We start from the raw sequence: 15,726 nt of genomic DNA, 5'->3' as shown, positions 1-15,726 counted from the left end.
TTGAGTGTATAAAATGTATATTTATTAGGTAAATTGGAGGTATCATTTATATCATGTGTTTTGTGTTATCGAACTGGTTTACTTTTTTTGTACAGGGTGTTAAAAAAATTTGTAGTCAAAATTTCATGCCCCTGAGTAGTAAAAAATTTTATTCGCCTACAGAATTTTTTGATCGGAAGGAGGGCGAGATGTCACGGTATCTAGTGACATGTGAAACGCAGTTCGATATAAATTATTTTTGTATATATTGATTCATTTTATGCACAAACATGAAAGTGTGAGGTTTGATTTATTTTGTGAATAAACTTGTATCCGAGCCAGACGCCGGGAGTTGGGGACGAGTTTTTCTTGAGTGACAGCCGCCGCCTAGAACATGACATATTTGCACCAACGCGGAGATAAGGAAAGATTATTTTCGCCGCTACCGGGCTCGAGTCGCAGCAGGCGTTCGAACCCATGTTCACGGATGACCAGGAGAACCAGCTGGAGCCCGACTCTGCAAGGATCCAGGACGCGTCGCTGACCGCGCCTTTCAAGACAATGGACAGAGGTCATTTCCATCCCCTGAGAAAGCGAAGCCAAGCCACTAGAGCGTCCTGTTCAACGGAAGAATTCGAATCTCTTATATATAGGCAGTACTATGATTCCAGACACAGTTTTTACCCGGATTTCACAGAGAGAGCATCTCCGCGCTACACTCTCGCGTGATCATTGCTTTGTGTCCGTGAACTTTGTTTCCTTACGTACTGTGAGCAACTTGCGGATAGGGAGTTACCAGTGTGCGCCTTATTTTGGTGAAGATTACGCGGTGATTTGTTTTTGCCAAGCGTGGACTACATAAGGATGGAGGGCTAAAGAAGATAGAGAAGGGGGGCGTCGCTTCCCTGACGCCTGCAACGACGCCGAAGCCAGTCAGACGACGCCAAAACCAAACACTGCCCAAAGCCCGAAGGACGCTTTCAGATCGACGTCCCAACCAAAGCCCGAAGGACGTTTCCAGATCGACGTTCCAACCGAAGCTAGTTACCAGAGAAAGAGAGGGAAGGATGATACCAGAACGACGCCCAAACGAAGCCCGGCACCAGAGAGAGATGATTGCAGATCGACGTCCAATTGATGCCCGACACTAGAGATATTCCGAACCGGCGCGTGACCACGTACACCCGACGCTAGTGACAAGAGGAACGCCCGAAGTACTGAGGAGGTGCAAGTACACCATGTCGTCGCAATTATTCCTCGTCGCGATCGACCTCGGAGGACAATTTCGCCACAAAGGAACCGTGTGCAAGTCCCGCGTCCAGGAGAGATGAATAACCACGCCATGTAGCAGAGTCTGGTTCAGTATACTTCAGAGGGTCTCATATACATGTAAACGTGCGTCGTTAGTATCAACACCGTACAGTTAACGCCGAAGTCTCACTTATTCGCAAAGTTACTCTGGAAACCCCGAATCTCACCCCCGCGTCTGATAATTTTTGGTATTGTTATAAAAAAGGGTAATTTCATGTTCAGATGTTCTAATTTAATTGTCTGCATTCAGCGTTAGAAGCTCCATTTCATTTCTTTAATATTTAGTGTAAATTGTCAAAGTGTGCTCCATTTTTTGTGTAACCGACCGCCCCGTCGCGCCATTTAATTTGTCAATACTTGGCTGATGAGTCCTTTTTAATTGTGGAAAGCGTAGTTGTTTTTATTGCAAGGTCGTGTGCGTGAAATCGTATTATTTGTTGCATAGTGGTTTTTGATGTAAATTTTGCTCGCGCCGACGATTGATTAGTGTATTTCCGGCAGCTGGAGCCAATTAAGTTTTTGCATCACTATGTAATTGAGTAGTTGTTCTCATTGGACGAGAGAGGCTTGTGTGTAATACCCCCGTCCGAGAAACTTGTAATGTCGTGCTTACGACTCGATGCACACGTTCATTCGAACGAAAGATTTAACCACGCCGACCCAATTGTCTTAGTTAACCGCTTTCCGAGGGCTGGCACTTAAGTTAATTTAAAAGAGCACGGGAGCTGGCAGACAAATGCCCTAAATTCACATAAAGGCTTAGAAATTAAAAGGAATGATATGTTAATGAGATCCATGATTTGTATCCATACTTCACATGTAAAAATACCTCTGTGTGTGAAAGAGAGATAGAGTGAATGTTGTGAGAGTGAGGAGGCTTTGTAAACAGTTGTTGATTGCAATATTATTTTGTTGTTACAATATATATTCACTTTTTACCGTTCGTCAGTGTTGTTATTTGACGTTTTTTCAGGTACCAGATATTATGCTATTAGTGTTTTATGATTGTTCGAATCTACATATCAAAGGTAAACAAAACAGTGTAACTTTTCAAGGTATTAATCTCCGCCTCGCAATAGTATGACAATAAACGACCGTCTCAGTACCGAACTTGATAACTGGACCGTGAGTCACGACCGGTTTCCCGTACACATAACGACGTTTGGCCCCGTGCCGGGGTATGATTGACACGTCATTTCGGGGACCGTGAGTGCACTCGTTACATCATAAAGTCGGTTGTTAGACGAGATGTGTGACAGCTGGCATTGTCTTGATGAAGAATGATCCGACGGCGTTTGTTTGTTTTCCGTATTTGACCGAAGACCTCGGGCAAACAAATTGTTGTGTACCATTCAGAGTTGACCGTTCTACGTTCCTCTAAAGACACAGTTGCCACATGACCAGTTTTCCCGAAAAAACAGGCGACCATTTGTTTCGATGTGCTTCGAGCGCGAACAACTTTTGTTGGATTGGGTTCATCTTGAAACACCCATACAGTAGACTGCTGTTTACGTTCCGGCTCGTATGCATATATCCATGATTCGTCACCTGTTACAATCTTATATACGTCTTTTGAAGCACCACGATTGTATTTATTGAGCATTTGTTTGCACCAATTGACGCGAGCGTCTTTTTGAGTTTTTGTCAAATTGTGTGGGATCCAACGAGAACATACCTTTCTCACAGCTAAATGATCATGCAATATTTTATATATGCTGGTGGAACTAATGCCTATGGTTGCCTCAATTTCACAGTATGTCACATGACGATCTTGCAGTATTAGGTTTTGCACAGCATCAATGTTTTCTTGAACAACAACTGATTTTGGACGACCTTCGCGAATCTCGTCGGTGAGCGAATGGCGGCCACGATTAAATTCGTTATACCAGCGTTTCACAGTGGCAAAGGATGATCCATTTTGAAAAACTCAATATGCTGACCAAGGCAGTAATTTATTTTATTAAAAACATAAACTAAACGTAACGTTTCAACCTTCTAGCAAGGTCTTCTTCAGACTCTGTATCAAGTACAAAAGTAACAAGATACAAAAACAGGGTATTATATATACACAAACATTACTCCCTTCAGACTATTTAGAAAGTTGTTTGGAACTTTCTAGCAGGTGACTTTCACTTGCCAACTTTACTTTCACCTAAAAGGCAAAACACAATTACTTCCATATAGAATGTGGTTGAACTTTTAATCTCACGCTCTTTTCCCTTCATTTTTCTTCCTTCTCCTCTCCTCTTTCTCTCTTGTCCTTTCCACTCTTTCTAACATCTTCTTCCATTCTTTGTTTAACTTCAGTCCCCCATTCCAGTTCATTGTGTCTTCTTCACCTTTCTTCTCTATTTCCTTGGCTTCCTTCCATTTTCTCACTAGCATTCTCTTCTCCCTTCCTATCTGCTTAGCCTCATCCCACTCTATGTCATGTCCTGTTTCTCTCATATGTTTAAATATTGCATTTCTCTCTCTTTTAAGTCGTACATCATCCCTATGTTGTTTCAACACTTCTTTCAGCCTTTTTTTTCGTTTCTCCTATGTACACACTCTGACATTCTTTACATTTCACTTCGTAGATAATCCCTTCCTCTTCCTCTTCTCTGTTTTCCTTTTTCTTGTTTGCATTCCTCGCTAAATAGTCTGGAGGGAGTAATGTTTGTGTATATATAATACCCTGTTTTTGTATCTTGTTACTTTTGTACTTGCTGCAGAGTCTGAAGAAGACCTTGCTAGAAGGTTGAAACGTTACGTTTAGTTTATGTTTTTAATAAAATAAATTACTGCCTTGGTCAGCATATTTAGTTTTTCATAATCATGGAAACAAGGCTTAATGGTGTTATAATTATCCATTCTGTTTCTTCCTCTTGATTCTGTTTTATACTCTTTCTCCGATACTCTTTTTCTTTATTCATTCTGTTTCTCTTTATCTTCCTTCCTTTTGTTTGTATTTTCTTTAATATTCTCTTTCTCTCTCACACTGTCTATTTCTTTCCTGTTTCCTTGATCCTTTCTTCCCTCTAGTTTTCTTTATTCTCTATTGCCCATTATCTTCCTTCCATTTTTTGTATTTTCTTTCATACTCTCTAATTTCTTTCTCTCTCACATGCACTGTTTGTTTCCTCAGTTTCCTTGATTCTTTATTTATCTCTCTCTTGCTTTCTTTACCTTTCTCTTGCTTCTTCCTTTTGTTTCCATTTTTCCTTTTCTCTCTCTGTCACGCTATGTCTTTCCTCAGTCTCTTTTTCCTTGGTCCTTCCCCTTCTCTCTCTATTATTTCTTTCTTCCTTGATCTCTCTCTCTCTTCTTCTTCTTCTTCTTCTTCTTCTTCTGTTTCTTTCTTCCTCTCTTTCCTTGATCTTTCTATTTTATTTGTTTCTCCCCTATCACTTTGTCTTCGTCCCCACTCTGTCGCTGTGTTTATGTGCGCGCGTGATTCTTAGTGATTCATGGGCGTACGTAGACAAACAGCACATTCCCAGGGTGGACAATGCTTTATTTTCAATTTTTTGAAAATAGTGTAATATTTACTTTCCACGTAAAACAGTACGTTGAAGATAATTAAATTTTTCACCACGTCTTTACCAGGAGGGCAAGTACCCTCTTGCCAGCCGTTGAATACGTTGCAGCGATTCTGAAGTGTTTAGGATGGTGCTCTACGATTATTTCCGTCACCCATCCGGTGACAACACCCCTATTGTTAGGTTTATTATACCACTAAAACATTAAAATGCACATTTCGTACGTGCTACTACGCAGGTTTATTTAAATTTCTCTCTCTTGAGTTTGGATGAAGGATGAGTATCTGACTGAGGTTGTCTTTCTCCTTCCCCATCTGGAGTCAATGGCGTGCCCAAAGGGGGTTGGTGGGGTCATAAACCCCCCTTTGACCCAGTATTCCTAAAAAAAGAATGTCAATGGCAAGAAATGATGGCAAAATGAGGGCTGACTACCAAAAAAAAGTATACGTAACCCCTTCCTTTCGAAATTCCTGCACACACCACTGGAGGGAGTTACTCCTATATTTTACACCAGTCGCATTACCGATCAGAAGTTGGAAAATGCGACTACAATTTTTGTTATTGCGCCTATGAAAGTACCTTTTGTCACCACCAAGGAGCTAAACTGCTTAAGCAGAGCGGTTTCTGAGGAAGATTTAGCCTAGCCTTGTCTTTTTAATGTGCAGGTTTCTGTACAATCTTGCACATTTTAACCTTTCTGAAAGTGCTCTTTATACACCATGTTTGACTTTCAGGTAAGGAGTTTAGTTAAGGGGATGTTTTCATTGTATACTTTCAAGAGTGCAAAATAGCCACATGTGCCGACGCATCCGAAACTTTTAACTCGTTCATTCCAAACACTGAATAGATTAGATTAAGTAGCAATTTAAATATTTTACATTGAAACAGCTTTTGTGACGGACGATTTTGATGTTATAAAGGTTTTTAATGCCTTCCCAAACAGCATACAAATGTCCAAAATACGTCCATTGGATATTCGTATCGTAAGTTCTGGATATCCGATAGATAGGAATATCCAATAGACATCCATTTGATGTCCTCTCGTTATCCATTTGTTCGCATAAGTGATATCCAGAAATGGATATATTATGGACGTTTCTGGACCACTTTTGGACATCAAGTGGGACGTTATCTGGACATATATGCTTTGATTTAGACAATTTTCTACTACATTTGGATATTATCTGGACATTATTTAGATGAGAGAAGAGCATTTTTTGCACTTGTTTTTAACATTTTCTGGATGTAAATGAGATGTTAAAAGGATGTTTTTCAGTATGTTTTATTGATTAGATTGGAACATATTCTGGACATTTTCCGAGCATTATATGGATATAACAGGGAAGTTTTTGAATTCTATTATAACCTTATTAGGATCAAATTTAGAGATAAAATAGATGCCTCCTGGACATACATCCTTAAGAAATCGCATGTATACGAGAAAATACTATCCATGAGTAAGAGACTTTTATGGAGATAAGGGGACTATATTTAGATAGATTTGTACACATATGTTTATAACATGCACTCTTCTCTCGTCACACACACGCCCAGACGCACACACACATGGGTTGTTTAATGCAACAATCAACTCTTAATTTACAATTTTACTGACCTTTTGTCTTTGGTGCAAAGGACAGGTTATGCCCCCCCATGAACTCTCTTCTGGATACGCTACTGGCTTAGGCTGATCGCCCATTGAGACGCCGGAAATGCGCCACACCGAACCTCCGAGTGTAGTCCGCCCATGGACCGCGCTGTAACGCTCCGAATCACGGCGCCGCGCGGAACATTTTTCATGCTCGCCTACAGCGGGGCCGAGCTTCTTGACGCTTGCCGGAGCTAAACGAAGAGACGCGGAATTACACGAAAGGGCATTTGGTGTCGCGGCCAACAGAAGATTTCCACCCTCTCGTAACGAACCGTGAAGTTCGTGGGACCTTACCAAGAATGTTAACCAATTAATCAATGGGTGATGTAAGTTACTCATCATTCATCCTCTGATGAGAGCACTCGTCATTGGCATGACGAGTTAACGCTTGGCAATGCGAAAGGTACAAATAAATTAAGGAACTAAACTGCAGAAAAGACAATGGTCACTCGTTGGGTTTTGTGAACCTTTGAACCTGAATCATGGCTGGGTGTTAGGATAATTATCTGTCTATCTGATGAATTAGGATGAATAGAATATACGAAGTCCTCTGTTGGCTTCTCAATTTGGCTGACCAGAGCGTCGTCTTACTACTGCCCTACTGCTCTCCTGACCTCTTCTCCCTTCTCAACTCCAATCCAAAGTCAGTCCCCTCTCAGCTTGTCTCACCTCTATATCACTAGGCCATCGAGCTCTTCCTCCATGCCGAACCGTGTTTTTAATTGCCACCATGCAAACCGCCGACTCCATAGGCAGAAGAAACTATCTGTTTCCTGGATAGCTCAGGAGGTTTGCATAGCACAACACTGTGCATTGTTTACATGCCTCAGAGGCTGAGACAACTGAGAAAAAGTGAATGCCCTGGTCAACGTGAAGCATTCAGAGAGACTTAATAAAATAAACATATAATCTTAGGGATTGATACGCTATAAACAGGCATACTTCTGGCACGGTAATTCCGCGCTTCGGTTCGCTGTAGTGGGTGTTACACCATTTGATTTCAATAGAAGCAGACAACAGAAGTTCTGTCGCCGCGTTTCAGTGGGCGATATGCTTTAGTCCCCTCTCTCCTAGAGGCGAAGAAAGTAAACGTGTTCTGAATTACTCACCGATGCCGCAGTTTTCAGCGCCCTCTTCCCGCTCCATGGCAAGCTGAGGAAGCTCCTGGAGGCTGCTGTGCTCCAGTACCTGCGGTTGGCTTCTTCTGCTTTCTCCTGCTTCTTCCAGACCTGCTGATAACGGATGTAGCAGAGCACAATGCAGTACTCTGCAAGAGCAGCCGAGACGAAAACAATGCAGGAGATGAGCCAGTACTCGGCTGCCTTGATGGAGGTCGTCCCGGGAGAGTCTGATCTAGAATAGAAGAGAACAGAAGCCAGTACTCAGCTGTCTTCATTACGGTAAAGTTAAAGTCCTGATTCGAACGCTACTTTACTGCATAGAAAGTTCTGAAAGATCAGTTTTCCTCTGATTTATTGAGTGGTGTTTTAAGTCCACTTTATGCACAATAAGGCTAATCGGGACTGTACCGACAGTTTAAAGTGCAATCCGAACCACTATATGCCTCCAACAGCAATCGAACCAGGGGCCCCTTGATTACAAAGCAACGACGCTACCACTGCGCCATCGGGGATGCCCGAGTTTCCTTCTGACAACCATTAAGTCCACGTGGAGCTCAGTAAACCTTCCCCTCAAACTTTTCCACCAATAGCGCCCCTTTAAGGAGCTGGTAGCTCTTGTCAAGTCCATGTGCAGTAAATGAAATGTTGCAAATTTATGTTTAGTTTCTTTAGAGATTTCATAACGTGAGATTGCTCTTATATTTGCTAGGTTGTGCTATTTTTTTTAAAACAATGTGGAGACCTTGGGAGTGTAATATCGTTGCAGTTCGTGTTGGATGTCTAAACACTGCAGGTATAAGTGGCAACAGCGCTTCTCAGAAGAACAGGAGCTGGCTTGAAACCAGATACGCGTCCGGTCGGATTCCTCTCGAGCTATGTCAAAGATACCAAACTGGTTTTCGAATCAGGACCTATACCATACACTCTACATAGGAAATTTGTGGAGCAAGGCCGCGCATAACGGTAGAGAAGGGGAGAAAGCGAGTGAGCGGAACAAAGCACTGCGTGGTGCTGTAAACGTCTGCTAGCTGCCGTTTCATTTTCAACTTAACGTACTCACTTTCCCCTCTCGCTCGTTCATTGGTCGATTCCTATCGAGTCACTTGCGCAGACACTCGTTTTTGCCCGTTTGCTCCAGAGTTTTCTGGCACAGAGTATAAATAGTAATCGGTTGTCTTGAAGACAATAGAGAAATAAAATTGATCCTACAACTCGCTTGCCACCAAGGCAGTCAATAATGGAGCATCAGATCTAGAATAAAATAGAATCTAGTACTCGGTGGTCGTGCGTTTTTTGTTTGTAGGTTCACTTTATGCACAGAAAGGCTAATTGTGAGTGATCCTACAGTTTAAAGCGGGATCTAAACCACTATATGCCTCCATCCGGGACCCCTTGGTTACAAGGAGGCGACGTTACCACTACCTCATAGGGGAGGCCCTTCGGTGGTCTTGAAGGGAATCGCTTAGGGAATATCCGATCTAAAACAGAACAGAATCAAATACTTCGTTTCGTAATGGAGGTTCTGTGAGATCGTCTGATCTAGAATAATATAAAATCCAATACTCGATTGACTTGAGGAAGACTGTTACGAGTTTGGTTTGGTTTGAGTTGGTGTTTTAAGTCCACTTTATGCACAGTAAGGCTAATCGGGACTGGACATACAGTTTAAAGTGGGATCCGAACCACTTGTGCCTCCACCGGGTATCGAACCCGGGACCCCTTGATTACAAGGCAATGACGCTACCATTGGGCCATGGGGGAGGCCCACTGTTACGAGATCGTCTGATCTAGGATGGAACAGAATCCAATTCTCGGTTGATTTGAGGAAGATCGTTACGAGATCGTCTGATCTAGAATAGAACAGAATCTAATACTAGGTTGACTTGAGGAAGACCGTTACGCGAGATCGTCTGATCTAGGGTAGAACAGAATCCAACACTCGGTTGACATGAGGAAGACCGTTACGAGGTCGTCTGATCTAGGATAGAATAGAATCTAATACTCGGTTGACTTGAACACCGTTACGCGAGATCATCTGCTCTAGGAGGGAACAGAAACTAATACTCGATTGACTTGAGGAAGACCCTTACGAGATTGTCAGATCTAGAAGAGAACAGAATCCAATACTCGTTTGACTTGAGGAAGACCCTTACGAGATGGTCAGATTTAGAATGGAAGAGAATCCAATACTCGATTTACTTGAGGAAGACTGTTACGAGATCGTCTGATCTAGAATGGAAGAGAATCCAATACTAGGTTGACTTGAGGAAGACTGTTACGAGATCGTCTGATCTAGAATGGAAGAGAATCTAATACTAGGTTGACTTGAGGAAGGGCGTTACGAGATTGTCAGATCTAGAATCAGTAGCGTACGCAGGATTTCATCAAGGGGGGGGTTATATCTAAAACTTTTTCGAAATTCACATTACCATTGTTTTATTATACTTTAATCAATTAATAATATTCATAATTAATTAATAATACTGATAATTAATTAATTAGTTTAATTACTACTAATATAGCTGCTGTTACTACTAATATCACTACTATTATTAAGTAGTAGAGATCTACATAAATATATTTATGAAAGCAATAGGACAAAATTATTTTCTAGACATTCGATTGTTAACAAATTCTTGGAGTTTTTTTGTTTCTTTGTTACGAAATAATTGTCTAGGCAATGGTTATTTATTTATGATAGTCCATAAAAACAATCAAATATATTAAATTAATTGAAATAATCAAAATATGAAACTCAGCCAAGGAGCCTCAGCATGGAGCCGCGGTAGTCTAGTCTGATAACTTCGCGGGAGATCCCCGGAATTGGTTGGAAATTATCCAGCCTTGTCCCCGCACCCAGCATCATATCAATGGGTACCTGAGAGCAACCCTGGGGGGATAAATGCTGCCGGAGCATGGTGCTGATCACCACCCGCAAAATGGCAGAGATTGAGAATCTGTGGAGCCCCACCACACCACTACACGTGCTTTCATGACACGGTGCTATATGTATGAGGGAATTTACATTACCTTTACCTATGAGAACTCACCCAGGATGATGATGAGGCAGGATAATACATGTTGCTAAATTTCACTCCACTGAGTGTATGTTTTTGTTCAAAAGTAAGTTTATAGACATTCCAACACATTTATTACTTCTAGGTGATTCACAAAGCACTTCTTCAACATTATTGAACTTTGCGGCCGCTTAGATTGTTTAGACATATCGACGGATCCCAAACTACACTGTAAAGATTTATGAGAAACACGCCAATACCGCTCTCAAAATCTACTATGCACGGGCACTATAATTCATACCTGGTTGTCTCGTTGTTCTTGCCAACAAAACATTTCACAATAGTTAAGCTTATTGTAGTTCGAATTCAGAAATTCAAATGCACCGCGCAAACAATGGGAAGGTGGACTGGTGATCGTGTGTTCTTGTAGGGCGAGCATTTGTCTACATTAGCAGCTTACAACGAACCAAGAACTTTATTTAGTTAAAGCTCATTGTTCACAGAAAAAGTGCATGTTCTTTGAACATCGTTGCAGCTGATGTGCAAAACAACTTTTTTCTTTTAAATCATAGTTGCCCTCAAATTTAATTTTCAAGAATTTGTGTTTATTTTCAAGGCATTCACTATTAAAGATGCGTGTGTTTGAAATGTTGTGCTTTTCTCCATGCTGCATGGGAATAATCATTCAAATTATTATTATTAGTATTGTTAATATTATTATTATAATTATTATTATTACTATTTTTATTTTTATTACTGTTGCAGATCTTTGACTGTGATAAATTAGCCATTTTTAATTTTTTTCGACAGCATTTTTCATAATATATCAAAAGCTCAAGGGGGGGGTTTAAACCCGGTAACCCCCCCTTGCGTACGCCACTGTCTAGAATAGAACTAAATACAAAACTCGATTGACTTGAGGAAGACTCTTACGAGATCGTCTGGTCTAGAATAGAACAGAATCCAATACTCGGTTGACTTGAGGAAGACCGTTACGAGATCTCTTGGTCTAGGATAGAACAGAATCTAATACTAGGTTGACTTGAGGAAGACCGTTACTAGATCGTCTGGTCTAGAATAGAACAGAATCCAATACTCGGTTGACTTGAGGAAGACCGTTACGAGGTCGTCTGATCTAGAATAGAACAGAATCCAATACTCGCTTGACTTGAGGAAGAGCGTTACGCGAGATCGTCTGATGTAGGATACAACAGAATCTAATACTAGGTTGACTTAAGGAAGACCTTTAAGCGAGATCGTCTGATCTAGGGTAGAACAGAATCTAATACTCAGTGGACTTGAGGAAGACCCTTACGAGATCGTCAGATCTAGAATAGAACAGAATCCAATACTCGACTGACTTGAGGAAGACTGTTACGAGTTTGGTTTGGTTTGAGTTGGTGTTTTAAGTCCACTTTATGCACAGTAAGGCTAATCGGGACTGGACATACAGTTTAAAGTGGGATCCGAACCACTTGTGCCTCCACCGGGTATCGAACCCGGGACCCCTTGATTACAAGGCAATGACGCTACCATTGAGCCATGGGGGAGGCCCACTGTTACGAGATCGTCTGATCTAGAATGGAACAGAATCCAATACTCGGTTGATTTGAGGAAGACCGTTACGAGATCGTCTGATCTAGAATAGAACAGAATCTAATACTAGGTTGACTTGAGGAAGACCGTTACGAGATCGTCTGGTCTAGAATAGATCAGAATCTAATACTAGGATGACTTGAGGAAGACCGTTACGAGGTCGTCTGATCTAGAATAGAACAGAATCCAATACTCGCTTGACTTGAGGAAGACCGTTACGAGATTGTCAGATCACTAGGATAGAACTCGGCTGTCTTGATGGAGGTAGTTCTGGAAGCGTTCCAGGGGTGTTTGATGTAGAACTGGGTAGTATGGAATAGGTTTCCATAAAATCATATCCTATCGTGTCGTTTACGATCTTCATATTTGGGCATTCTGACTGAAGCTTTTCGACCAGTGGCGGTGATTAGGAGGGGACTTGAGAGTTAGTTACCCCCACTTTTTTGCCACGTTTGCCACGGGACTGTATCATCGCCCATCCCCCACCTTGCCTCCCTACTGTTGTAACCCAATCGACGCCAGTTTTTACGACTGTTTCATTACTTTCATCAGGCACCTCCGTTGAGTACCGAGACGGTATCTATATAATCAGGAATTCGAATTACTTATTTTTTCTTTGTTCTTCTTGATATGGCTGCATTCTCTATTTATAAATGGCAAGTCAAAGTCGTCATTCTGTTCTGACTAATGCTTCTATAATTTGCGTACGATTTATTCCTATCTACTTGCTGTAGACTTACAATTGTTTTATGAAATGCAGAATAGAAGTCACAATATGTAGTAAAAGAATGCATGAGTTTCAGTAAGTCATTCTTTCACAATAATAAATCGTTGCATTTTATTTTCTATAAAATTAAAATTCATTCTGCAAACAAGTATACCATTTCAACCTTTACAAAGAAATATAAATACTGTGATAGACCACCAATACTATTAGGCTATATTCAGAAAGTAATCTCTATGTTGTACATTTTCTCGTCTGAAGTAATAACCAATTACACACATTGACATCACAAAGACAGATCATTTCTATTATGATGTTAGAATTTTCCTCCTGCGTTATTGATGATTGAAGATGCCGTAGCACTTAGGCTATTTTCTCGCATCACTTCATATTAAAATATTGATTATGAATAGCGAAAGATACCATAGAAACTGGTCTACATAACCGAGCACTGATTTCTTCATTTAACAAAAATCAATCTGAGGCTACATAAAAACACCCGATACATATATGGAACTAGACGCAGAATAACACACACCCCTTCAGAGGATCATTCTTGCTGCGAATTCAGGCGCCAGGCCTCTGTTAGACAGCAAACATTTACTTTCAGGCTGTATTGCGTAGAAGAGAGATTGACCAGTGTTACGGAACAACCATCCATTACACCCCGTATATAATAGAATTATGGACAGTAGATCTTATAAAAGTCAAATTCTTATACACTGTATAAGTGTATAAGGTATATTGTATGGTTCATATACAGTATGATTCACTGCTCTGCAGCAAAAATGAGGTTTTCAAATGAATGAGTGTTCCTAAATGGAATTTTCACGCTGAGTTCAACGGTGCAATCCGTTTTTTCCTATCACGTCAGGTTTTCGAGAAAATCAGGAATTTGTGTTTCATAAAAGTCCCGTTTATATACCATAGGAGGGCATGGAGAGTATTTAGAGTTAAATTGTGATTACACCTTTGTATGTGGTCTGGCAACACTAATTTAACTGTTTTTTGTTTCACAGGTGGTCGAGTGTGTTGTATTCCTAGTGCTGAACGGTTGCATGAAGTGACAAATTGTGTATATTCGGACAACAATGTCTTCACGTGGCTGCAAAAGCGACCCGAACACTTCCTCTTAAGTATGTGGATGTTGTGTAAACAAAGACTAAAGATAACGCCATTCGTCAAAGAAGCCTACTTTGCATATTTTGGACTTGTGCTTGGCGATGAAAATTAACCATGGGCACACCAGAAAGTATGTAAGACTTGTGTTGAAGGTTTGAGGTTCTGGATGAACGGACAAAGAGAGAAATTCTATTTTGCTCTGCCAATGGTATGGAGGGAACAATTAAACCATACGGATGACTGTTATTTTTGTCAAGTTCAAGTGCAAGGTTTTAGTGCCAAGAACAAAAGTGACATAGTGTATCCACATTTGCGATCTGCAATGAGACCAATCAAACATGACGAAAGTCTACCTATTCCTTCTCGTCCATCTTCAAGCTGTACATCGCCTCGAAAGGAAGTTGCAAGTGATACAACGGACATCAGTGGATCAGTACAAGTGATAATACCCCACACTTATTTAGTCAGACCACACTGAATGACTTGGTACGTGATCTTGCGTTACCAAAGGAAAGTTCTGAACTATTAGCTTCTGTACTGAAAGACAGACATTTATTGTTACCTGGCACTAAAATTTCATGTTACAGATCCCGGGAACAAGAAATAGTTTCTTTATTTTCAGAAGAAAGGTCTATGATCTTCTGCAATGACATACCGAAACTTGTAACGTGGCTTGGTGTAAAGTATGTAACTTCGGAATGGAGGCTTTTCATAGATTCTTCTGTAACCAGCCTGAAAGGTGTCTTACTCCACAATGGCAATGTTCTTGGATCTGTACCAGTTGCTTATTATATTACTTTGAAATAATCATATGAAAGTTTGCAGTTTCTATTGCAGTGTGTGAAGTACTCCGAGTATGGGTGGGTTGTATGTGGTGACTTCAAAGTTATCAACCTTTTACTGGGACTACAAATGGGATACACAAAAATGCCCTGTTTCCTGTGCGAGTTGGATAGTCGTCACTGGCAAAGGCGGGAGTGGCCAACCAGAGAACCCTTGATACCCGGAACAAAGAATGTTATGCATGTGCCCCTTGTGGAACCCACAAAAGTTCTTCTCCCTCCTCCACACATTAAATTGGGTATCATCAGCCAGTTTGTACGTGCCCTAGATACGGACAGTGAATGTTTTAAGTACATATGTAGTGTTTATCAGAGAATAACCCTAGATAAGCTGAAAGCAGGTGTTTTTACTGGACCTCAGATCAGGAAATTAATGTGTGACCCCAATTTTGAGGATACAATGAGCCAAACAGAAAAGCAAGAATGCGAGAGCTACAAAGATGTTGTAAAAAACTTCCTAGGAAACAGAAGGAGTCCAGCTTACAAAACCATTGTGAACACCATGTTGGAAAATTTGAGAAAACTAAGTTGTAACATGAGTTTGAAGTTACACTTCCTACATGCTCACATTGACTATTTTCCAGATACTTGTCTTGGATTTTACAGCGAGGAACAGGGTGAACGTTTCCATCAGGATTTGAAAGACATGAAAAGAATATACTATGGTGGTTGGACTGTGAACATGATGGCAGACTACTGTTGGTCCCTGAAAAAGGAAAGTACTTCTCATGTATATGGAAAAAGTTCAAAAAGACGAAAATTCCTGCCTGTAAAATAAGTGAGGTCACTGTAAATAATATCACTTGTTGGTAGTTCTTGTGAACTGTGCGTACATTGTGTTT

The 15,726-nt window shown here is 40.9% G+C and overlaps 1 protein-coding gene across 1 annotated transcript in view; it reads right to left on the bottom strand.

Moving 5' to 3' along the window:
* The window catches only part of LOC145999169 (glycine receptor subunit alpha-2-like), a 125,568-nt gene that overhangs the window by 17,581 nt on the left and 92,261 nt on the right, over window positions 1-15,726 (bottom strand). The window contains exon 8 of the mRNA XM_083136102.1: window positions 7,572-7,815. Within this exon, the coding sequence (XP_082992228.1) occupies window positions 7,572-7,815 (244 nt within the window). The remainder of the gene's footprint in view (window positions 1-7,571; window positions 7,816-15,726) is intronic.

The sequence above is a fragment of the Lepisma saccharinum genome, chromosome 15 (assembly GCF_977018435.1).
Source record: "Lepisma saccharinum chromosome 15, izLepSacc3.1, whole genome shotgun sequence".
In the NCBI taxonomy this organism is placed as follows: Eukaryota; Metazoa; Arthropoda; class Insecta; order Zygentoma; family Lepismatidae; genus Lepisma; species Lepisma saccharinum.
The sequence above is the reverse complement of the archived record's forward strand: the minus strand, read 5'-3'. Positions and strand labels throughout refer to the sequence as shown.